This window comes from Rutidosis leptorrhynchoides, chromosome 5 (genome assembly GCF_046630445.1).
Source record: "Rutidosis leptorrhynchoides isolate AG116_Rl617_1_P2 chromosome 5, CSIRO_AGI_Rlap_v1, whole genome shotgun sequence".
Taxonomy (NCBI): domain Eukaryota; kingdom Viridiplantae; phylum Streptophyta; class Magnoliopsida; order Asterales; family Asteraceae; genus Rutidosis; species Rutidosis leptorrhynchoides.
In genome coordinates, this window is record NC_092337.1 from 137799682 (window position 1) to 137827037 (window position 27356).

The 27356-nt window shown below is 31.3% G+C and overlaps 1 protein-coding gene across 1 annotated transcript; it reads right to left on the minus strand.

The window, feature by feature from the left end:
- Positions 1-27356, minus strand: LOC139849051 (protein FAR1-RELATED SEQUENCE 5-like). Its single transcript, XM_071838726.1, has 6 exons — positions 26791-27356; positions 26356-26658; positions 25987-26245; positions 25601-25669; positions 1147-1241; positions 1-817 (listed from the first exon to the last, which is right to left on the minus strand). The coding sequence occupies exons 1-6, from the start codon at positions 27354-27356 to the stop codon at positions 1-3; spliced, it is 2109 nt and encodes a 702-aa protein (XP_071694827.1).

Genomic DNA, 27356 nt, shown 5'->3' on the forward strand with positions numbered 1-27356 from the left:
TCATCTCTTGCTCCATTCTCTCCCGGTCTTCAACTTTTTTTCCAAAATCTTCTGCTTCCTAACTTTACAACCTCTACTGTTATGCCCAACTTCGTTACAGTAACTGCAACTTTCGTGATTGACGGTTTGTTGTTTGATAGCTTCTTCTCGAACATTTGTAATTCTTTTGCCACAACCTTTACTTCTCAAATTATTAGGGCAATAAACTGACACTTTATCAGGTTTTGGTATACCAACCAAACCCTCAATAAATTCGTCTTTACTCAATGTATGATCATTTCCCATTTCCTCTATAGCTTTATCTTTCAACCCTCGAATTGTATCTTTGAGTGAACTTAATTTTTCAGGATCATCCTTATATAGCCCTATCACATGATGAATCATTTCGTAAATCTCCTTCATTTGAACACCAAACTCTTCGGAAGATCCAACTTGATTAGAATCAAAATACGTGTTGGGATCTTTTAAAGTAATAGCATCAATACACCATCTTTTCATAACATACTTGTTTGGGATTACTTTAACATTTGTCATCCTTAGCACATATAAAATATGTCGACAAAAGTAACCTATTCTTTCAAATAATCTACAATCACATGATACTTCTTTTGATTTTTCTGAATACTTTACCACACTAACTGCTGGAATGTATTCATCAAATGCCCGAGGATTACCAGCTTTATCAAGATTATTTGCTAACCCATTATTTGTAACACTTCTATCCATTACTGTAAAACTATTTTTATGATCAACTTGATAATTCATACAATATCTCGATGCAGCTTTGATTTGACCCTGTACTTCACCAAAATTTTTCCTAGTATACAATTGCAAACATGTTGTTCGATCTCATAATCAGTAACAACTTTAGGGATAGTGTATCGTGAATCGTGATCGTTTTTAGACTGCACTTGTCATTGAATCTGCATAGCAGTTTCGAAAAAACTGATAAACTCAAATAAGGTTGAACTATTGCTCATCAATTGTTGAAACATGTGGTTTTCACTCTCAGAACGGGAAGAAGTGCGCATTAACCCTGACATATCCCAATATCTAAAATAGGCTGGTATCCATTTTCTCCTAAGTTTAAACATTTCATTTAACCACTATTTATCTACTAATTTATAACGAGCCACAATTGAGAACCATCTTTTATCAAAATCATCAGGGTCTAACTTGTCAGTCCAGACAATTTGAGAAATAGAATCTTTAAAACTCACATTTGAAACAGCAGCACCAATCTGATATATACAAAAAAAAATATCTAAACATTACTAAATTACACAAAAAAGACTAAAAGTTCTCTTGCATCCAAAATTAAAAAAGATGGTAACAAATTAATTATTATATATCAGATGCATTGACTTGCATCTGATAAAAGAACAAATTCTTCAATTCGAACAATTTTTTAATTTCGAACAATTTTTTAAATTCGAACAATTTCTTAAATTCGAACAACTTTTAAACTTCTACATTATTTGTATACAAACATTTTTTTAACTTCTACAATAAACTGCTCTTCTACATTATACATGTTAAAAGAATAATAATTCAATTCGAACAATTTTTCAAATTCTAACAATTTTTTATATTCGAACACTTTTTTTATATTCGAACAATTTTTTAAAATTCTTTACCTTCTACAATAAACAGTTCTACATTTTACATGTTAAAAGTATAATATTTCATATTCGAACAAATATTTCATATTCGAACAATTTTTAAATTAGAACAATTTTGTAAATTCGAACAATTTTAAATGTAGAATGAAAGGACCCGTTCATATACATTATAAACGATTCACAATAGTTGATTACATTGCGAGGTATTTGACCTCTATATGATACATTTTACAAACATTGCATTCGTTTTTAAAAGACAAACTTTCTTTACATTGAAAATTGACAGGCATGCATACCATTTCATAATATCCACTATCCAACTATAAATTGATTTAATAATAATCTTTGATGAACTCAATGACTCGAATGCAACGTTCTTCGAAATATGCTATGAAAGACTCCAAGTAATATCTTTAAAATGAGCAAATGCACAGCGGAAGATTTCTTTAACACCTGAGAATAAACATGCTTTAAAGTGTCAACCAAAAGGTTGGTGAGTTCATTAGTTTATCATAATCATTTATTTTCATCATTTTAATAGACCACAAGAATTTCATTCCCAGTTCTCATAAATATACGTCCCATGCATAGAGACAAAAATAATCATTCATATGGTGAACACCTGGTAACCGACATTAACTAGATACATATAAGAATATCCCCTATCATTCCGGGATCCTCCTTTGGACATGATATAAATTTTGAAGTACTAAAGCATCCGGTACTTTGGATGGGGTTTGTTAGGCCCAATAGATCTATCTTTAGGATTCGCGTCAATTAGGGTGTCTGTTCCCTAATTCTTAGATTACCAGACTTTAATAAAAAGGGACATATTCGATTTTGATAATTCAACCATAGAATGTAGTTTCAATTACTTGTGTCTATTTCGTCAAACATTTATAAAAGCGCATGTATTCTCAGTCCCAAAAATATAAAGGGTAAAAAGGCAAATGAAACTCACCATACTGTATTTCGTAGTAAAAATACATATAACGTCATTGAACAAGTGCAAGGTTGGCCTCGGATTCACGAACCTAAATTAATTATATATAATTATGTGTTGTTCAATATTTGTCTAACTAATTAGGTCAAGTCATAGTGTACCACAATCCTAATGCTCGAGACTAATATGCAAAAGTCAACAAAAGTAAATTTGACTCAAAATAATTTCCAAAAATCTATACATGATTAATATATAGTTTAAATATCGTCGTTTTATATTTTTAAATATTTTTAAAAGATTTATTAGAGTAATAATATAATTTATTTATTAATAAATAAAATTTTATATTAAATTTATGTAATAAAATATACTTTAATATATATTAAGTAATAAAATTTATAGGGTTCATTTAGTATCATAAAGATAATATGATAGGTATTATTAAAGTAAGTTATTACACGTAGTAAAATATGTTTGTATCACATATTTATTTGATAAAATAATATCTATAATGATAGTAAGTAAAAGTTGTATTATTTTGTAATAATAATTATTATTATAAAAAATATATTATTATAAAAATATCAATATTTATAATTACTAAGATGACATTATGATAAAACGTTAATTCTAATTATGATAACTTTAATATTTACGATAATTTTTAATATTATCTTTAAAATAATAATTCTATTTAAAATAATAATAATAATGATATTTTATAGTAACAATGACATTTCTATTAAAATGATAATTTTTGTTAAAATGATAGTTTTAATACTAACGATACTTTTAATAATAATAGTAATGATAAAAATAATAAGAACGGTAATTTTACCTAAATCAATATCTTATAATATTTTAATTTCATCATGATACTCTTACTCATTATTTCCTAATCGTTTCGTTTAATAGCTTTTAATCGTCTTTTATATCGTGTTTATAATAAAGATAATAATAGTAATCAAAATAATTAGGTGTCACCAATATTTGTTTTAATTACACTTATATTAATAATGATAGTTACTATAACATTATTAACGATAATACTAATAATTATCTTAATGATAATATAGTAATAATAATAATAATAACAATAACAATAACCATTTTTAAATAATGATATATATATTAATAATGATAATAATAATAATAATACTAATAATAATAATAATAATAATAATTGGATAATAATAATAATACTAATTATAACTTTAACGATAATAACGATAGCAATAATAAAAAAAAATAACAATTTTTAATGATAAATCCCTTTTATTGATGAAGATAATAATAATGATAATAATAAGATAAAACTAGAACGACGATAAAAAAACGACGATAATAATAATCATTTTTAATAAAAATATCGAAAATTCAATTGATTATAACTTCTAATCCGTTCATCGAAACCATTCGATATCTAAAGGAAAAGTTCTTAATTTTTCGCTAGCTTTCCAAGGACATGCATATCTTATACCTTATCTCAACCGCAAGTGTAACTAATTCAATATTCAACCTAACCAGTCTAAGGGCAATATCAAAAATACAAGCATGCATAATCCTAAATACTCGAGCACTAGTCAGGGATACACTATTAGTATGTAAAAGTTAAATTACGAGTACTCACGTATCAATATTGAGATTCAATATTGCAGGAAAGGTACGTAGACGCAACGGAAATGATAAACACTATATTGACCTCACGAGCATACCCATGAACCATACTCAATCACCTCCATAGCTATAACCCATAATTTCCTTAATCCTATCCTACTCGAAAAACAATTTCGAAATCACTCGGACAGCACTCCGTCGTAATATTTTATGTATACTAATAATATCTTGAAATAATACGGAGTAAATATATATGTACATCGATTGAGAGAGTTTAGAGAAAAATATTTTCAAGTTTCTATGAAATAATGAAACCTATTGAATTCTATTTATAATAGATTTTTGAATTATTAAAGTGAATTATTAAAGTGAATTATTAAAGTATGAATTATTTAAGTGAATTATTAAAGTATGAATTATTAAAGTGAATTATTAAAGTATGAATTATTAAAGTGAATTATTAAAGTTAAAGTAAAGTAAAAATAAAGTAAAGGTAAAGTGTAAGTATAGTAAAAGTATAAAATTATGTACGTATAATACGTGTATAAATATATATAATATTAATTTAAATTGTTATATATATTTAATAAAATAAAATATAAATATCGTTATCTTTATCATACTAGTTAAGTAATGAGTTGTAAAAAGTGATTCTAGATATTTATAAAAGTTATATACGTTTTAATAATAAAGTTCTTTTTAAATTGAAAACGTTTTTGTACGTTTGAAACTAAATAGATCAATCGAGTCTTTATGAGATTCAATCTTCCACTATCCTTTGTCTAGTTCTCAATGATTGACAATTTATTCTTATTTATAAATCACTTTACCATTTTTCGAATATTGTTAAAATGGAAAGATTTCTCAAATCAACGTGGGCCTTTCAACAGAGACTTGTAATCATAATTCAATATATATGATAATTCAATCATTTGATCTTATCTTCTAATTCCATTGATAAACATTTTGAAACAGATACAATCATATAAAGTATTTAATCTAATATTTTGTTTACGTTTCAAGTTATAATATATATACACATATACATATATAATCATATTCGTTTAATGGTTCGTGAATCGTTGGAACTTGGTCGAGGTTGAATGAATGTATGAACATAGTTTAAAATTCTTGCAATTTAACTTAACAAATATTACTTATCGTGTCGGAAACATATAAAGATTAAAGTTTAAATTTGGTTGGAAATATTCGGGTTGTCACAGTACCTACCCGTTAAAGAAATTTCGTCCCGAAATTTGAGTGGAAAGGTCGTGAATGATAATAAGTATGTTTTCATGATGCATACGGGCTGAAAATTAGAGTTTTCTCATCAGCGAATAATTTGGATAAACAATCCATTTATATGAAGAGTACGAATGAAGCTAACATAGAAGAGTGAAATGAGTAAGTGTAGATTCATCTTATCATTTGACGTAGATATGATTGATTCCCAGATTTCAAGGGATTTGAAGAAAATCTTCTTAATAAGATTTGACTCTCCAGTAATCAAGGAAATTAGGATCCGCTTTAAATGCGATCGTCCATTTTAATTGTTCTGTCGGAGATTTTCTTATAAATTCACCTCCTTCGTTTCCTTACAACTCACACCTTATGTTGATGCATTTTATGCAACTCCCTAGACATCTACCCACGTCCATTGCAGGTACAACAGTTTACAGGCCACCATGATTGCTCGTTATTATCCTATCCGTGTTTGTATGTGGTTACAGGAACTGCAGGAACAAGATTTAGATGTTTGACTATGTTAGACTTAGTCAGACGTACGAGTGAAGCCTCACTAGTACGGCTGGCAGGCTCATACTCACGATTGATACTGAGCTATGTCACAATTACAACCTAAATGAGAAGACACGAGTGAGTGATCACCCGTACGGCTGATGAAGCCAACTCGTACGTGTGATGAATGAATCGTATGGGTGAGTCAACAGCAGGGGTATATAAAGTCTTATATTCTTCATTTTAGGTTAAGCCTCTCATTTGTTACACACACTCAGATCTTGTGAGCTCCTCCGATTCTCTCTCAGTCCAAATCACCCAGGTGGTGAATAATAGCTCTAGGTGTTGATCTAATCACACTTGATTTAGTTGTGGTTTGACTAAATTAATCAAAAAAAAAAACTTAACCTATTCACTAGAGGGTTTGATTCACTTATACCGCCATTGTGTGAGTTAAATCTGTTGATTTCTAAGTTCCTAGTCATGTTTCATCACCTTCTATTCTTTCCCCCTCAACTCATATTTTAAAGTATTCATCAATATGCTCCATCCAGTTCTGATTCTTGATATACTTCTAACTTTCATATCGGTCATTCTTCTTTTTCATCTACCGCCGGAAGAATCTATTTACTTCTACTATACTCTTAGGTTTATAGTGTTTCTAGTTCTCCCGTGTCTTTATATTACTATATGCATCGATATATATGATTTATAATTTCTGGTTTGTCGTTGGGATTTATATGTTCCCTTATATTTCAAAGTCTCTGCTTCTGTCTTCTATAATCATTATCATTCACAGTTAATGCTCTCTTTTATTTGCTGCAATTTATACCCCAATTTCTATTTCGAAGTTTTGTCCTTTGGTTTCTTCTTCTTGCGATTAAGCACCGCTTGTAATGGTCCAGAATTCACAGATATGAATTTCGGAATGAACATTGTTAATGTTCTAGGAAGGAAATTGTGATGGCACGATCTTGACTTGTCAAATTACTAGAATACCTTGGAAAAGGCCGAATCATCAAGAAATATTTTCTTGATATTTTAGAGGTTAAATAGAATACAAGAGTCGTATAACATGGCACATGATGATGTTATGATCTGTGAATCATCACGTTCCATTTAGAAACTCAGCATGACTTACTGTAATATAATCACATTGATCAAGTGTCATTATATTATACTAATTCATGCTTTAGTTCCCAACATTACTTCAAAATATTCCTATTTTAAACTTGAATGTTTCAGAATTTAGAAACTAAAATAGTTTCTTTTATGATGTAATACAGATAGCACGAAGAGGTAAATGATTTCAAATAAGAAAAATTAAGAAAATATCTTCAGAAATATGGAGGATATTTATAATGAAAGATATGATGATATTTTAGAATTTCTAATATCAGAGGATGATGAAGAATATTGTCCGCAGGGGTTTAGAGTCAGGAGCAAGGTATTCGTTAATGACTTCAGCAGGTACTGAATCATTTGGATCCTTTCAAGTTAGGTCCAGTCTTTGTAATTTGTCCACAACCTCCTTCCTACTTTGCTCAATCCGTTTTCCAGTTCCAAAACTTCTCTTTTTCTGCGCTTTTCCAGCACACTTCATCATTATAATCCAGCTTTTATCCTTTAAAGTCGTTTATAGTTTTCGCTGCTTCATCAGCATTTTTTTTTTTTCCATTTTCGGAGAACCAATTCATAGTTCGGAGTGTTTTTCAGAAACTTCACATTCAAATTAAGTCCAGAAGATAGACATTATATATACACATATACCTGTTGGCATAAACTTCCTGCGAGATTTCAAAATACTGATTGCTAATTCCCAATGATTCGTATGGCAATTCTCATTACAAGATGCGAATGAGTAAATGATGGGGTTTCAATGAATAATTATAATGACTTTTTGGAGAGGCTAAAGTCAAAGGGTAATGAAGTTGTTGGTACATCTGCTAATAATGTGGTGGAATGTAAAAGGTTCCCTGGTAACGATGGTGTATATCTCAAGGTTATAATAAGGTTAGTCTGACTGAAAAGTCGAAGTTGACTTGCTGGAGCTGTGACAAAACTGGCTACTTTGAATAGGAGTCGCAAAGTTATTTTTCCTAATAAATGCCAAAGAATCTGACGCGGATACGTTGTTTAAACTTTTACTTTGGTTTCAAGAGTTTTTCGGGTACATAACTGTAGGTAACATGTGGTTGGATCATCATATCGATTGCTCATCATTCGAAGTGTCTTAAGAAATTTTCGAAGGGTTTGAACACAGATTGTAATCGTTAACATACATTTGATGTTCTAACACAGTTTTGAAGTCAAAATATAGCTTGTGAAAGATGTAAGGATCTAAGAGTGATGATTTTAGTCTTATCTCAAGTTGAATTTTGAGATTTCAAAATCAGAATATGTAATTAAATTTTGAATGAGTATGGTTGTTTTGATTTCTATAAAAGAATGTATATTGTTGTGAAAGTATGGAGTATAATGGATGATTTGCTTAATCAGATTCGAAGAATGTAACATATTAATTGTTTATTTATATATCTCTCGGGTATTACCTACCCGTTAAAATTTTTTTTTCACAATTAATATTTTGTACAAAAGAATTTTATTACAGTCTTTATGAAAATATATATATGTATATTTTCTTCAGATGTAATATAGATTTAATGAGTTAATGTTAAATTAAATTCATTTGATTTACGGTTGAAACTAGAATTGAATAATCCCTAAAGGCTTTAAAAAGTACATAACTTTTACGCAGTATTTCTTTAATGACATTGAAATTATGAATCAATACTTCGTTATTTGTTGATGTATGATGTTCGGTTCGTGGAATTCTTGTGAATTTCGCAAAGTACGAATGATGTTATCTGAAAAGTTTCGAGTACATCGATGATGAAAGTGTACAATCAAATATATACTTGATTTATTATGAATTGGAATTTGTTGAATTGCGACAGAGATTGTAGTTAACGATGGTTAAGTTGCGGCCAAAGGACGTACATTATTGCATATTTGTAATATGAATTAACCGAGTAGTTAAGATTCACACACAATAGCTTAGCACGGAAAGATTTATTTCAAAAAATATATATATATATATATATATATATATATATATATATATATATATATATATATATATATATATATATATATATATAATATATAATATACATATAATTTCTTCAGAGGGAATGAGTTAATTCTTCATAACTCGTTGATACAATATACACGTTATTGATTCGTAATGATGTCCACAGTGATTCTTGAATTGACGGAGTTTGTGATGTTATCGGTGTTGTTGATTCGGATGTTGACTGTACTGACGATGCTGGTAACGCTAACGGTACTGTTGATGCTGTTGGTAAAGCAAGTTTAGCTTGTTAATCACACACCATTTTTGTCAGGGTTTCTACTCTTCCTTCTATCATTTTGAATCGTTTAACTGATTTATGGTTAGGGCTAGATTATATAATCTCTAAGACTTTAGAGATTACAAAATCGGCGCGGAATGTTTCTCCAATGAAGTTATGAATTAATACTTCGTCAGTTATTGTTGTTGGTACTCCTTGATATCTATGGTGCATATGACGTTGATGCTCATGGGACAGATTGTGAAGTTGAGGTTTACGACGCAGTTGTGGTTGGAGGTGGTAATGGTACTGTTGGCGTTGATGATGGTGGTACTGGTTATGCTGCTGGTGCTGCTGCTGGTGTTTGTAATCTTTGCACCATATTCTCCAAAGTCACTACCCGAGCGCGAAGCTCGTTGACTTCTTCTATTATACCGGGGTGATTGTCGGTTCGGACGAGCGGATAAATATAATCTAGAATTTGATGTAGTATATAATCGTGACAAGATACTCTGGAAATGAGAGAGAAAATGGTGTTTCGGATTGGTTCGCCGGTAAGTGCTTCAGGTTCTTCGTTAAGAGGGCAATGGGGTGGATGGAAGGGATCACCTTCTTCTTGTCTCCAATGATTGAGGAGGCTATGAACCTATCCCCAATTCATCCAGAATAGATGATGGCTGATTGGTTGATCCATTCCGGTCACACTGCTTTCAGAGCTGGAGTGAGATTCCATTTCGGAATCCGAGGAACTTGAATTAATGATGAATTCCATTTCGTATGATTGAATAAGGATTTTTTTCGATATGAAATGATTTTCGGTTATCGGATGGTATTCTAATTACATAGAATATCCATAGATATAGAACAAAAGATTTCGTAGATTACGGAGGAATTTACGGGATATGTCAGGTAAAGTTTAAAGTAACAGATACGATAATATATGATTTAGCAGATACGCTAAGATATGAATTTTGTCTATACACTACTCATGCAATTAATGTAGCAAGACGTGTCTAAACTAGTAATGATAAGCAGGTAATTTCCTAAGAATGATAAGTAGATGATTTCCGACTAAAAATGATAAGCAAAACTTTTGACATGCAGACACGGTCGAAGTCCAGACTCACTAATGCATCCTAACGACTTATCAGTTAGACACACTAATGCAGACATGGTTCGCTAAGACCACCGCTCTGATACCAACTGAAAGGACCCGTTCATATACATTATAAACGATTCACAATAGTTGATTACATTTGTCATAACCCGTCCTTAACCGTAAGAACGTGTTAGATAACGTATGATTTCATTGCGAGGTATTGACCTCTATATGCGACATTTTTAAAAGAAAAACTGCATATATTATACATTACAAACCATGATTCTTATTTTTGATACAAGCTTTGGACAAAATAAAGATGATTATCGTTTAGCGATAATCTTCGACCTACAAACTTTACAAATGATGATAACAACACGATTTCTAGCATATTTTACAACACAAGTTCTTGGATATGCAGTCTTATTTTTGACACAAATATGCGTACGCAAGATCCTGCTCAAATTCAACATAATGCAGCGGAAACTTCTAATTATCACCTGAGAATAAACATGTTTAAAACGTCAACATAAAGTTGGTGAGATATAGGTTTAGTGCCGACAGCAATATATATATAGACCACAAGATTTCGTATATAAACAGTTTAATAAAAATATTCTAAGTGGTTGAGCACTTGGTAACCATACTTAACAATTAATCACGTCACATATTCCCTTTAATATGAAATCTTACTACACTGTACCAAGTGTAGTCACGAAACGAAGTACTGTGCAACCGTTGAATACTGGTCGTCCAGTCCGATTGGGGTTGTAAAGCCCGATAGATCTATCAACAGGATTCGCGTTTACAATACCGCTGTAAATATTAGTTACCAAGCTACAGGGAAGTATGCCAGTGGTACAACTCAACGTAGAATATATTTTTCAGTTACTTGTGTCCATAACGTAAAACATAAAATACATGTATTCTCATCCCGAAATATTTAGAGTTTAAAAGTGGGACTATATACTCACTTTCGTCTTGAAGATATATATATTTTGACTTGGTCTCCCGGTTGATATCACGAACCTATCCATATATAATATATCAATACCTTTTCTTTTTAAACAACGTCACATATATATACTTGTTATACTTTTAATACTTTTTATAATTCCTTAGTCCGTAGTTAGCAGTTCGTTGTTAGTAATTCAATTTTAATGGTTCATATTTAGATGTTTAATAAACCCCCAACGAAATAAATAAAACCCCCAACGTATATGTATTGGTCGAGATTAATCTTGACCCACGGTACCGGTGTTGTCAAATGACGTGTTGCGTACATAAAGTACCGGTGTTGTCAAATGACGTGTTGCGTACAAACATGGGATCTTATGATTAATCTTCTCGTGTTGTTTACGGGTGATCCTGAACCATATAAAATTGAATTATGAGTACATATATATAAAATATCATGTTATCTTAAAAAGATGTGATTTATTTTAATTTTCTCCAATTAGTCCCGAAGTTAAACTAGTCTTGGATAGCCAATTTTGTTTCGGTCATAGTTTCTTCGTTACAACTCCATTTTCGTTGATTCAACTTGCCATCTCCTTGGATCGAGTTCCTCTTTAAGACTATGAACTGTAAATATCTTAGTTTGTATTCAAAATCACACGGCATAGGTGAAACTTTAGTGAAACTTATGAAGTTAAACCTTTTCCTTTATGTAGGCAACCTTAAATGATTATTTTTCTAAAAATACTTATACTTTGAATTAAATCATGAAATTTTTATATGTTACCATATTCATAGTAAAAATCATTTTTCCAGAACATAAACCTTCAATTCAAAGTTTAAGATAGTTTTTAATTATCCAACCCAAAACAGCCCCCGGTTACACTCCGACGTCGTAAAAACAGTTTTTAAGGTGTTCTTTGAAAAACCAAGTTATACCTTGTTAAATTAGCATATATTTAAGTTATATTACAGGTCTTGAAGTATTTTAAAAGTTAAGTTAGAAGGATCTATTTAGTTTGCAAACAAGTTTGAAAACATTCAAACTATGTTCTTGTTGTTAAAATTGTATACCACAAAATATGATAGCTATATATATATGAATCGAATAAGGTTATGAACATAGATACTACCTCAAGTTCCTTGGACAAGGTTTCTGTAAAAGAGGAGTAAGAACCTAGAACCAAAAGGGTGATGGAATTGGATGAAAGATTGGAAGTAAGTTTGTGTTCTTGGAAGGATTTCTTGAAGTGTTTTTGTAAGGTTTTCTTATGAGATTTAAGTGTTGTTTTTGAAGCTAAATGATGGAGAAAATGCTTGGAGATGATCAAGTATGAAGTTAAGAGTATTTTGAGAGAGAAATGGAAGTGTAAGTATGAGAAAATGGGGTGAAGAAATGGTGTGCATGCATAAAAACGTTTTTAGGTTATAAAGGAAAAAAAAGATACCTAACTTTGTTTTCTTGCTAAATAATTCATGCTACTTGACAAATGGTTGGTTCCACATGTTTCTTAATCATTTAAGGCTGCTAAGGAGCAGATTTTTATTGGTATATACCAATAGTAAATACATCTAGAAGCTGCGTATGATACGAGTACATATACTCTAGATATACGTATAGAAATTTTGTGAAAAATGGAATGAGGATTCAAACATAGCTATCTTTTGTGAATACACTTATATGGTTTTATGTATTTAAGTTCTTAAAAGTGATTAAATTCATTACTTATACGATATATGTATAAACATTATAGGTCATAAGTATTTAAGTCAAATAACGTTGCGTATGGTTATCGTTTTGAAAACTTAAGTTAGTAGTTTCAAAATATACATATAACTTATTGTTATTAATACAAAATGAGATATTAAAACATTCTTAGATCATGTTAAATATGTATATATACATATATATACACAAACGTATAATTATCATATGTTATATAGTTCGTGATATTATCGGTCAAACTAGACGGTCAAACGTTGTGTAAAACTCTTTTCAAAAACATAAATCTCAACAATTTGGATTGCTTATCATGTTGGTAAGGTTTAATTTATGTAAATATTAATCTTACAAGTATAGAATGATCGAAAAAGTGCGGGTCATTACAGTACCTACCCATTAAATAAATTTCGTCCCGAAATTTTAAAATTGTACCTATTTTACGTCATCGGGAAACAAGTGTGGATACTTTTGTTTCATTTGATCCTCTCGTTCCCAAGTAAACTCGGGACCCCTTCGAGCATTCCAACGAACCTTAACGATCGGTATGTTGCTCTGCTTGAGCCGTTTAACTTCACGATCCATGATTTCGATTGGTTCTTCGATGAATTGTAGTTTCTTGTCGACATGGATTTCTTCAAGAGGAATGGTGAGGTCTTCCTTTGCAAGACACTTCTTAAGGTTTGAGACGTGAAAGGTATTATGTACTCCGGTGAGTTGTTGCGGTAACTCAAGTCGATAAGCTACCGGTCCAATGCGTTCGATGATCTTGAACGGGCCTACATACCTTGGGTTTAGTTTACCCCTTTTTCCAAAACGTATTACACCTTTCCAAGGTGACACCTTTAACATAACCATGTCACCGATCTGAAACTCTAATGGTTTCCTTCGAACATCGGCGTAGCTCTTTTGGCGACTACGGGCTGTTTTCAATCTCTCCTTGATTTGTACTATCTTCTCAGTCGTTTCGTGTATGATCTCGGGACCAGTTAATTGTCGATCTCCTACTTCATTCCAACAAATAGGAGATCTACACTTCCTTCCGTACAATGCTTCGAATGGCGCAGCTTTAATGCTCGCATGATAACTATTATTATACGAGAATTCTGCTAATGGTAGATATTTATCCCATCCGTTTCCAAAATCGATCACACATGCCCTGAGCATGTCTTCAAGAGTCTGAATCGTTCTTTCACTCTGCCCGTCGGTTTGCGGATGATACGTGGTACTCATATCCAAACGAGTTCCTAGGGCCTCCTGTAGTGATTGCCAGAACTTTGATGTAAATCTACTATCACGATCGGATATAATGGAAATAGGTATTCCATGCCTTGAAACAACTTCCTTTATATACAATCGTAATAGTTTCTCCATTCTATCCGTTTCCTTTATAGGCAAGAAGTGTGCAGACTTGGTGAGATGATCAACAATCACCCAAATGGTGTCGTATCCCCAGGCAGTCTTTGGTAACTTCGTGATGAAATCCATGGTAATACCATCCCATTTCCATTCTGGGATTTCTGGTTGTTGAAGTAACCCTGACGGCTTCTGGTGTTCAGCTTTGACTTTGGAACAAGTTAAACATTCCCCAACATATGTTGCAACGTCTGTCTTTAAATTAGGCCACTAATAATGTGTCTTAAGATCTTGGTACATCTTTCCAACTCCAGGATGTATCGAGTATCTTGTCTTATGTGCCTCATTTAATATCAACTTCCTTAATCCACCCAACTTCGGTACCCAAATATGATTTGCAAAATATCGAATTCCATCTTCCCGCATAACGAGTTGCTTCTCATACTTCTTCATTATTTCATTTCCTATATTTTCTTTAGTAAGTGCTTCTCGTTGAACTTCTTTGATTTGTGAGTTGAGATTCATGCGAATTTTTATGTTCATCGCTCGTACTCGAATTGGTTCTCGTTCCTTTCTGCTTAAAGCATCGGCCACCACGTTCGCCTTCCCGGGATGATAACGAATTTCACAATCATAGTCGTTTATTAACTCGACCCACCTACGTTGTCTCATGTTCAGCTGTTTCTGATCAAAAATATGTTGAAGGCTTTTATGATCAGTAAACACAGTGCATTTAACCCCATACAAGTAGTGTCTCCATATCTTCAATGCAAACACGACTGCTCCCAGTTCTAGATCATGCGTCGTATAATTCCGCTCGTGAATCTTCAATTGTCGGGATGCGTATGCAATAACTTTCTTTCGTTGCATAAGAACGCAACCAAAACCTTGTCGCGAAGCGTCACAATATATTTCAAAATCATCGTTCCCTTCTGGTAACGATAAAATAGGCGCCGTAGTTAACTTCTTCTTTAGTAATTGAAATGCACTCTCCTGCTCAGAAGTCCATTCATATTTCTTCCCTTTTTGCGTTAACGCTGTCAACGGCTTAGCTATTCGGGAAAAATCTTGAATAAACCTTCTATAATAACCGGCTAAACCCAAAAATTGGCGTATCTGCGTTGGTGTCTTAGGAGTCTCCCATTTTCAATTTTTGCTGGATCAACCTGAATTCCTTTGCTACTAACAACGTGCCCAAGAAATTGCACTTCTTTCAACCAGAAAGCACATTTAGAAAATTTAGCATATAGCTGTTCTTTTCTCAACAACTCTAATATCAACCTTAAATGCTGCTCATGCTCTTGCTCACTCTTGGAATAGATAAGAATATCATCAATGAAAACGATAACAAACTTATCTAAATATGGACTACAAACTCGATTCATGAGGTCCATGAATACAGCTGGCGCATTTGTCAACCCAAACGGCATGACCAAAAATTCGTAATGACCATAACGTGTCCGAAAAGCAGTTTTCGGAATGTCCTCTTCTTTGACACGTAATTGATGATAGCCCGACCTTAAGTCAATTTTTGAGTACACACATGATCCTTGGAGTTGATCAAATAAGTCGTCAATTATCGGTAGTGGATACCGATTCTTGATAGTTAACTTATTTAATTCACGATAATCTATACACATCCTAAAAGATCCATCTTTCTTTTTAACAAATAGAATCGGAGCTCCCCACGGTGAAGTACTTGGTCGTATGAATCCATGATCCAGTAATTCTTTTAACTGACTCTGAAGTTCTTTTAACTCGGACGGTGCAAGTCTATATGGAGCACGAGCCACTGGTGCAGCTCCTGGTACTAAATCTATTTGAAATTCTACAGATCTAAATGGAGGTAATCCCGGCAACTTTTCCGGAAAGACTTCAGGAAAATCTCTTGCCACAGGCACGTCATTGATGCTCTTCACTTTTTCCTTTGTTTCGACTTTATTAACATGTGCTAAGATAGCATAGCACCCTTTCTTCAAGCACTTTTGAGCTTTCAAATAACTAATGAGTTTTAGCTTTGAGTTACCCTTCTCTCCATAAATCATTACTGGCGTTTTATCCTTACGAGGAATGCGAATTGCCTTCTTGGCGCACACAACTTCAGCTCCTATTTTGGACATCCAGTCCATGCCGACTATTACATCAAAACTTTCTAATTCTACGGGTATCAAGTCAATTTTAAACGTTTCTCCGGCTAAATTTATTTTACAATCACGGCAAATTTTATCGGCTTTAATTAGTTTACCATTAGCTAACTCAATCATGTACTTAGCATCGAGAGGTAATGATGAACAATTCAATTTAGCGTGAAAGTCTCTACACACGTAACTTCTATCAGCACCAGTATTAAATATAATAGATGCGGATAAGTTATTAATGGTAAACGTACCCGTAACAAGCTCCGGGTCTTCACATGCCTCTCTAGCATTAATAACAAATGCTCTTCCACGTGCAGGTCTGATATTCTTATCTGGATTCGGGCACTGGCTCTTATAGTGACCTTGTTTTCCACACCCAAAACAAGTAATGGTAGCCAAAGCAGTTCTATTTGCATTGGTGGCAGGAGTCTTGGTACCATTTGTATTTGTAACGAGAGCCCTACAATCTTCAGCAAGATGACCCTTTCGATTACATTTGTTGCATACCACATTACAGTAACCAGAGTGATGTTTGTGGCATCGGTTGCATAAAGGATTTTGTCCTTTATAACCAAAGCTTAAGCCACTACCCGTACCTTGCGTGTTTTCTTGTTTCTTAAAAGATTGTTGTTGGTTACCTCGATCATAATTTCCATTCCACTTTCTTTTGTTACCTGATACCTTCACATCAGTATTGGATACTTTCTTATCCATGATGACCTGATCCATTAGCTCGTTTGCCATGGTTATAGCTTCATGAATTGTCTTAGGTTTCGATGCTGTAACATTTGCCTTGACCTTTTTGGGCAAACCATCTTTGTACATTTCAATCTTCCGTTCTTCGGTTGGAACCAATTCAGGACATAGCAAAACTAATTCCATGAATCGCTGATTGTAGTTGGTGATTTCAGTACCAATAACCTTCAGACTTCGTAACTCATCTTCCAACTTCCTAACCTCGTTCCTTGGACAATATTCGTTGATTAACATTGTTTTGAATTCTTCCCACGGAGTATCATAAGCTACATCTCCTCCTACAGCCTTCACATAATTTTTCCACCACGTGAGTGCACTATCTTGTAAAGTGCACGATGCGTATTTGGTCATGTCCTTTTCAACACAACCACTGATTTTGAACACAGTTTCCATCTTTTCTATCCACCGGGTTAAACCGATCGGTCCTTCTGTTCCACTGAATGACGAGGGCTTGCAAGCTTGAAAAGTTTTGTAAGTGCACCCCACACGAGGATTTGGGTTAATTGCAGCACCTCTTGCAGCCTCGACCCATAACATTCTGTCGTTCACTCGCTGATTGATGAGTTCCTGGATTTCTTGTTCCGTCATTCGGTTCAATCGCGCCATATTCTTCTATAAGAATGAAAAGAAAATAATTATTCACATGGAATATTATAGATGTAGTGTATATTTACAGTACATTATAGCTTATTAATAATATGAACCAGGTATTATTATAAAAGCCTTTTCTTCTTATTAGCGTTTTATAATTATATCTAGGGTAGTACCTACCCGTTAATGTCCATACTTAATAGCTTAGTACAGAATCAATTACTACCATCTAAATAATACTTAACCATGGAAAATTATTGCATTTCACACTTCACTATTTTACATATGCTTATCTTACATCGAACATTAAGCAAACCACACTAATAATATTATACAAAACATTATATGATCCCATGGTTTAATACGGCAGCGCATCATTTGGTCTATTTTCTAGGACGTTTAGGTTCAAAGAATCGCTTAACGCTTATCCTGGCTGTCTGCCTATATTTTGGCTGTGGGACTGAAGAACTGGATGCCGGGATAGAACGAATAGGAATAGCGGGAATAGGGGTGGTAGTGTCTAGTGGAGTTGGTGCCACATCATCCTTATTAAACTCAGGATTTGAATTTTCTAATTCATTAGCCTTTCGTTTCTTTCCTAGTTCGAACTCTTCTTTTGTAATTTCCTGTATTTCTTCCTCGGGTTCACTTTCCTCCTCGGGTTCACTTTCCTCCTCGGGTTCACTTTCCTCCTCGGGTTCACTTTCCTCCTCGGGTTCACTTTCCGGGTTCTCTATAGTCGGTTCATCCGGAATTTGTGAGTCTTCCCCAAAGATATTATTTTCGTCATCGGATAGGTTAATGACTGGAACACCATCTGAAGATTCTGGTTCGGAGTCGCTGAATGTGATAACAAGTTTTGAGCCCGACATCTATCACACAACAACTAACCCATTAGTACTACATAATATTTACATATAAATTTTAACCAACAATGATAAGCAATGGTTTTTAAATCAGACCCGGTCAAAGTCCAGACTTACTAATGTATCCTAACGACTTATCAGTTAGACACACTAATGCAAACCTGGTTCGCTAAGACCACCGCTCTGATACCACATGTCATAACCCGTCCTTAACCGTAAGAACGTGTTAGATAACGTATGATTTCATTGCGAGGTATTGACCTCTATATGCGACATTTTTAAAAGAAAAACTGCATATATTATACATTACAAACCATGATTCTTATTTTTGATACAAGCTTTGGACAAAATAAAGATGATTATCGTTTAGCGATAATCTTCGACTTACAAACTTTACAAATGATGATAACAACACGATTTCTAGCATATTTTACAACACAAGTTCTTGGATATGCAGTCTTATTTTTGACACAAATATGCGTACGCAAGATCCTGCTCAAATTCAACATAATGCAGCGGAAACTTCTAATTATCACCTGAGAATAAACATGTTTAAAATGTCAACATAAAGTTGGTGAGATATAGGTTTAGTGCCGGCAGCAATATATATATAGACCACAAGATTTCGTATATAAACAGTTTAATAAAAATATTCTAAGTGGTTGAGCACTTGGTAACCATACTTAACAATTAATCACGTCGCATATTCCCTTTAATATGAAATCTTACTACACTGTACCAAGTGTAGTCACGAAACGAAGTACTGTGCAACCGTTGAATACTGGTCGTCCAGTCCGATTGGGGTTGTCAAGCCCGATAGATCTATCAACAGGATTCGCGTTTACAATACCGCTGTAAATATTAGTTACCAAGCTACAGGGAAGTATGCCAGTGGTACAACTCAACGTAGAATATATTTTTCAGTTACTTGTGTCCATAATGTAAAACATAAAATACATGTATTCTCATCCCGAAATATTTAGAGTTTAAAAGTGGGACTATATACTCACTTTCGTCTTGAAGATATATATATTTTGACTTGGTCTCCCGGTTGATATCACGAACCTATCCATATATAATATATCAATACCTTTTCTTTTTAAACAACGTCACATATATATACTTGTTATACTTTTAATACTTTTTATAATTCCTTAGTCCGTAGTTAGCAGTTCGTTGTTAGTAATTCAATTTTAATGGTTCATATTTAGATGTTTAATAAACCCCCAATGAAATAAATAAAACCCCCAACGTATATGTATTGGTCGAGATTAATCTTGACCCACGGTACCGGTGTTGTTAAATGACGTGTTGCGTACATAAAGTACCGGTGTTGTCAAATGACGTGTTGCGTACAAACATGGGATCTTATGATTAATCTTCTCGTGTTGTTTACGGGTGATCCTGAACCATATAAAATTGAATTATGAGTACATATATATAAAATATCATGTTATCTTAAAAAGATGTGATTTATTTTAATTTTCTCCAATTAGTCCCGAAGTTAAACTAGTCTTGGATAGCCAATTTTGTTTCGGTCATAGTTTCTTCGTTACAACTCCGTTTTCGTTGATTCAACTTGCCATCTCCTTGGATCGAGTTCCTCTTTAAGACTATGAACTGTAAATATCTTAGTTTGTATTCAAAATCACACGGCATAGGTGAAACTTTAGTGAAACTTATGAAGTTAAACCTTTTCCTTTATGTAGGCAACCTTAAATGATTATTTTTCTAAAAATACTTATACTTTGAATTAAATCATGAAATTTTTATATGTTACCATATTCATAGTAAAAATCATTTTTCCAGAACATAAACCTTCAATTCAAAGTTTAAGATGGTTTTTAATTATCCAACCCAAAACAGCCCCCGGTTACACTCCGACGTCGTAAAAACAGTTTTTAAGGTGTTCTTTGAAAAACCAAGTTATACCTTGTTAAATTAGCATATATTTAAGTTATATTATAGGTCTTGAAGTATTTTAAAAGTTAAGTTAGAAGGATCTATTTAGTTTGCAAAAAAGTTTGAAAACATTCAAACTATGTTCTTGTTGTTAAAATTGTATACCACAAAATATGATAGCTATATATATATGAATCGAATAAGGTTATGAACATAGATACTACCTCAAGTTCCTTGGACAAGGTTTCTGTAAAAGAGGAGTAAGAACCTAGAACCAAAAGGGTGATGGAATTGGATGAAAGATTGGAAGTAAGTTTGTGTTCTTGGAAGGATTTCTTGAAGTGTTTTTGTAAGGTTTTCTTATGAGATTTAAGTATTGTTTTTGAAGCTAAATGATGGAGAAAATGCTTGGAGATGATCAAGTATGAAGTTAAGAGTATTTTGAGAGAGAAATGGAAGTGTAAGTATGAGAAAATGGGGTGAAGAAATGGTGTGCATGCATAAAAACGTTTTTAGGTTATAAAGGAAAAAAATGATACCTAACTTTGTTTTCTTGCTAAATAATTCATGCTACTTGACAAATGGTTGGTTCCACATGTTTCTTAATCATTTAAGGCTGCTAAGGAGCAGATTTTTATTGGTATATACCAATAGTAAATACATCTAGAAGCTGCGTATGATACGAGTACATATACTCTAGATATACGTATAGAAATTTTGTGAAAAATGGAATGAGGATTCAAACATAGCTATCTTTTGTGAATACACTTATATGGTTTTATGTATTTAAGTTCTTAAAAGTGATTAAATTCATTACTTATACGATATATGTATAAACATTATAGGTCATAAGTATTTAAGTCAAATAACGTTGCGTATGGTTATCGTTTTGAAAACTTAAGTTAGTAGTTTCAAAATATACATATAGCTTATTGTTATTAATACAAAATGAGATATTAAAACATTCTTAGATCATGTTAAATATGTATATATACATATATATACACAAACGTATAATTATCATATGTTATATAGTTCATGATATTATCGGTCAAACTAGACGGTCAAACGTTGTGTAAAACTCTTTTCAAAAACATAAATCTCAACAATTTGGATTGCTTATCATGTTGGTAAGGTTTAATTTATGTAAATATTAATCTTACAAGTATAGAATGATCGAAAAAGTGCGGGTCATTACAACATTGCGAGGTATTTGACCTCTATATGATACATTTTACAAACATTGCATTCGTTTTTAAAAGACAAACTTTCTTTACATTGAAAATTGACAGGCATGCATACCATTTCATAATATCCACTATCCAACTATAAATTGATTTAATAATAATTTTGATGAACTCAATGACTCGAATGCAACGTTCTTCGAAATATGCTATGAAAGACTCCAAGTAATATCTTTAAAATGAGCAAATGCACAGCGGAAGATTTCTTTAACACCTGAGAATAAACATGCTTTAAAGTGTCAACCAAAAGGTTGGTGAGTTCATTAGTTTATCATAATCATTTATTTTCATCATTTTAATAGACCACAAGAATTTCATTCCCAGTTCTCATAAATATACGTCCCATGCATAGAGACAAAAATAATCATTCATATGGTGAACACCTGGTAACCGACATTAACTAGATACATATAAGAATATCCCCTATCTTTCCGGGATCCTCCTTCGGACATGATATAAATTTCGAAGTACTAAAGCATCCGGTACTTTGGATGGGGTTTGTTAGGCCCAATAGATCTATCTTTAGGATTCGCGTCAATTAGGGTGTCTGTTCCCTAATTCTTAGATTACCAGACTTTAATAAAAAGGGACATATTCGATTTTGATAATTCAACCATAGAATGTAGTTTCAATTACTTGTGTCTATTTCGTCAAACATTTATAAAAGCGCATGTATTCTCAGTCCCAAAAATATAAAGGGTAAAAAGGCAAATGAAACTCACCATACTGTATTTTGTAGTAAAAATACATATAACGTCATTGAACAAGTGCAAGGTTGGCCTCGGATTCACGAACCTAAATTAATTATATATAATTATGTGTTGTTCAATATTTGTCTAACAAATTAGGTCAAGTCATAGTGTACCACAATCCTAATGCTCGAGACTAATATGCAAAAGTCAACAAAAGTAAATTTGACTCAAAATAATTTCCAAAAATCTATACATGATTAATATATAGTTTAAATATCGTCGTTTTATATTTTTAAATATTTTTAAAAGATTTATTAGAGTAATAATATAATTTATTTATTAATAAATAAAATTTTATATTAAATTTATGTAATAAAATATACTTTTATATATATTAAGTAATAAAATTTATAGGGTTCATTTAGTATCATAAAGATAATATGATAGGTATTATTAAAGTAAGTTATTACACGTAGTAAAATATGTTTGTATCACATATTTATTTGATAAAATAATATCTATAATGATAGTAAGTAAAAGTTGTATTATTTTGTAATAATAATTATTATTATAAAAAATATATTATTATAAAAATATCAATATTTATAATTACTAAGATGACATTATAATAAAACGTTAATTCTAATTATGATAACTTTAATATTTACGATAATTTTTAATATTATCTTTAAAATAATAATTCTATTTAAAATAATAATAATAATGATATTTTATAGTAACAATGATATTTCTATTAAAATGATAATTTTTGTTAAAATGATAGTTTTAATACTAACGATACTTTTAATAATAATAGTAATGATAAAAATAATAAGAACGGTAATTTTACCTAAATCAATATCTTATAATATTTTAATTTCATCATGATACTCTTACTCATTATTTCCTAATCGTTTTGTTTAATAGCTTTTAATCGTCTTTTATATCGTGTTTATAATAATGATAATAATAGTAATCAAAATAATTAGGTGTTACCAATATTTGTTTTAATTACACTTATATTAATAATGATAGTTACTATAACATTATTAACGATAATACTAATAATTATCTTAATGATAATATAGTAATAATAATAATAATAACAATAACAATAACCATTTTTAAATAATGATATATATATTAATAATGATAATAATAATAATAATACTAATAATAATAATAATAATAATAATAATTGGATAATAATAATAATACTAATTATAACTTTAACGATAATAACGATAGTAATAATAAAAAAAATAACAATTTTTAATGATAAATCCCTTTTATTGATAAAGATAATAATAATGATAATAATAAGATAAAACTAGAACGACGATAAAAAAACGACGATAATAATAATCATTTTTAATAAAAATATCGAAAATTCAATTGATTATAACTTCTAATCCGTTCATCGAAACCATTCGATATCTAAAGGAAAAGTTCTTAATTTTTCGCTAGCTTTCCAAGGACATGCATATCTTATACCTTATCTCAATCGCAAGTGTAACTAATTCAATATTCAACCTAACCTGTCTAAGGGCAATATCAAAAATACAAGCATTCATAATCCTAAATACTCGAGCACTAGTCAGGGATACACTATTAGTATGTAAAAGTTAAATTATGAGTACTCACGTATCAATATTGAGATTCAATATTGCAGGAAAGGTACGTTGACGCAACGGAAATGATAAACACTATATTGACCTCACGAGCATACCCATGAACCATACTCAATCACCTCCATAGCTATAACCCATAATTTCCTTAATCCTATCCTACTCGAAAAACAATTTCGAAATCACTCGGACAGTACTCCGTCGTAATATTTTATGTATACTAATAATATCTTGAAATAATACGGAGTAAATATATATGTACATCGATTGAGAGAGTTTAGAGAAAAATATTTTCAAGTTTCTATGAAATAATGAAACCTATTGAATTCTATTTATAATAGATTTTTGAATTATTAAAGTGAATTATTAAAGTATGAATTATTAAAGTAAATTATTAAAGTATGAATTATTAAAGTGAATTATTAAAGTATGAATTATTAAAGTGAATTATTAAAGTATGAATTATTAAAATGAATTATTAAAGTTAAAGTAAAGTAAAAATAAAGTAAAGGTAAAGTTTAAGTATAGTAAAAGTATAAAATTATGTACGTATAATACGCGTATAAATATATATAATATTAATTTAAATTGTTATATATATTTAATAAAATAAAATATAAATATCGTTATCTTTATCATACTAGTTAAGTAATGAGTTGTAAAAAGTGATTCTAGATATTTATAAAAGTTATATACGTTTTAATAATAAAGTTCTTTTTAAATTGAAAACGTTTTTGTACGTTTGAAACTAAATAGATCAATCGAGTCTTTATGAGATTCAATCTTCCACTATCCTTTGTCTAGTTCTCAATGATTGACAATTTATTCTTATTTATAAATCACTTTACCATTTTTCGAATATTGTTAAAATGGAAAGATTTCTCAAATCAACGTGGGCCTTTCAACAGAGACTTGTAATCATAATTCAATATATCTGATAATTCAATCATTTGATCTTATCTTCTAATTCCATTGATAAACATTTTGAAACAGATACAATCATATAAAGTATTTAATCTAATATTTTGTTTACGTTTCAAGTTATAATATATATACTCATATACATATATAATCATATTCTTTTAATGGTTCGTGAATCGTTGGAACTTGGTCGAGGTTGAATGAATGTATGAACATAGTTTAAAATTCTTGCAATTTAACTTAACAAATATTGCTTATCGTGTCGGAAACATATAAAGATTAAAGTTTAAATTTGGTTGGAAATATTCGGGTTGTCACATAGAAAAAATAAGAATGCAGAACATAACAAATGTAGAAATACAATTTGTTCAAATTTATAATCATTCAACATTATACAAATAATAACACTAACCTATATCTATTTTGATAGATTTGGCCGACTTATGATGGAATATTACTGAATTTTCGATTATTGACCAGCGTTGACCAAACTTTTGATGGATTTGACCTAACTTTTGACCATTGACCTGTTTATTAAAGAGATAGGAATTATACAAAAAAGAACACTATCCTACGTCTATTTTGAAAGATTTGACCAACTTATGACGGATTATTACTGAATTTTAAATTATTGACCGGCATTGACCGAACTTTTGATGGATTTAACCTTACTTTTGATCATTGACCTGTTTACTAAAGAGACAGGAAAGGGTCACAAACAGACATCGTTTACAAAACAGAATCAATACATAATGCAAAAAATATGCATTAACTAAAATTTGCAAATCATGCATTTAATGTGATATGTTTATATGCATTAATTAGATAAATAAAATAATGTTACCTTGTTTGTAATTTTCTCAGTTACATGCCATATACAAAGTCTGTGTCTTGCTTTCTTGAAAACAGCTTCAATAGCAACTATCATGGAGGGATCTTGATCGGTCAATATTATTTGCGGTCCTTCGGGGAATGCTTTCTTAAAAGCTCCACATAACCACTTATACGAATCCGCATCTTCTTTTGCTAATAACGCAGCACCAAAAGTAACATACTTCTTATGGTTATCAATACCAGTAAATGGTATGAACTTCATATCATATCTGCAACAAACCACAACAAAAAAATAACAATTACATTTATTTTAGTAATGTATATAATAAATGAAAAAATAAAATAACAATATAATGATAAAAAAGTATAAAAACAGTACTTGTTTGTTCGATAGGTTGAATCAAATGAAACTACATCTCCAAAAACTTTGTAATTTTCTTTTGAAGCTTGATCAGCCCAAAATGCTCCAGCTAACTCCCACTTATCATTATTGAACACCGTAAAATATTCAAATGAAAAGTTTTTTAAACTCTTTTTCTTATTTTCTAACCGTTGAATAAACATTTCACCATCTCCCTCTCCTATATACTTAATAACATCTCTTTTCCAATTCTTACAATCAACCTTCGAACATCCAACATCTTCATCACCACCTTTCACTTTCCCCAAAATTCGATAACCTCTACAAGGACCAATCCCAGCTAGATTCAACTTGAATAAAAACGATTTTTGAGAATTATTTAATCGTCTTTAAGATTTTAAATGTTTTATGTGATGAGGATGAACCAATATATGGTTATGAGCTTTCACAAACTTTTGAATGACAAATTTATTGTATCTCTTCAACACAATACCAATAGAAGCAAGACATCCTGTCCTATGTGATGGCCTATTTATTTTCTTCTTCTTTTTGTTATTATCTACTCGAATAGGCAGCGTTTGTTTAACTCTATAACCAACATTATCATCAACAGACGTTAATGTATTAACTTCCGCAAAACAATCCACATTCATATCAAATATATCATCAGTAGCTGAAACATCCTCAGGTTTATGCAAAATCTCTTGATTAGATCCTTGCTTGCTACATAGAAAATACTTATATCTGACTAGACTATTACCAAATTCATCAAACCCTCTCTTTGATGAAGACTTCCTTACCTCAAACCCACCACTAATTGCATACTCCTTGTAGAAATTATATGCTAAATCTATAGAATCAAAAACCATTCCGATAGATGGTAAAAGAGATTCGTCTACGTTAGGTGTCCACGATTTTATACCAGAAGACGAAATTTCCTCAGAACCAACACAGAAACTTTTGGGTACATCAACACATGTGAAAAAGTATAAAAAAACATAAATATAAATATAATCCAT

Bases quoted from the DNA above. Each gene is read 5' to 3' on its own strand.
- LOC139849051 (XM_071838726.1), bottom strand. From the start codon at position 27,356: ATGGATTATATTTATATTTATGTTTTTTTATACTTTTTCACATGTGTT. The intron at 26,246-26,355 runs GTACTGTTTTTA...GGTTTGTTGCAG, and splicing joins TCAACCTATCGAACAAACAA to ATATGATATGAAGTTCATAC. The intron at 1,242-25,600 runs GTAATATTCCAT...TGTATATATCAG, and splicing joins GGTCAATAATCGAAAATTCA to ATTGGTGCTGCTGTTTCAAA.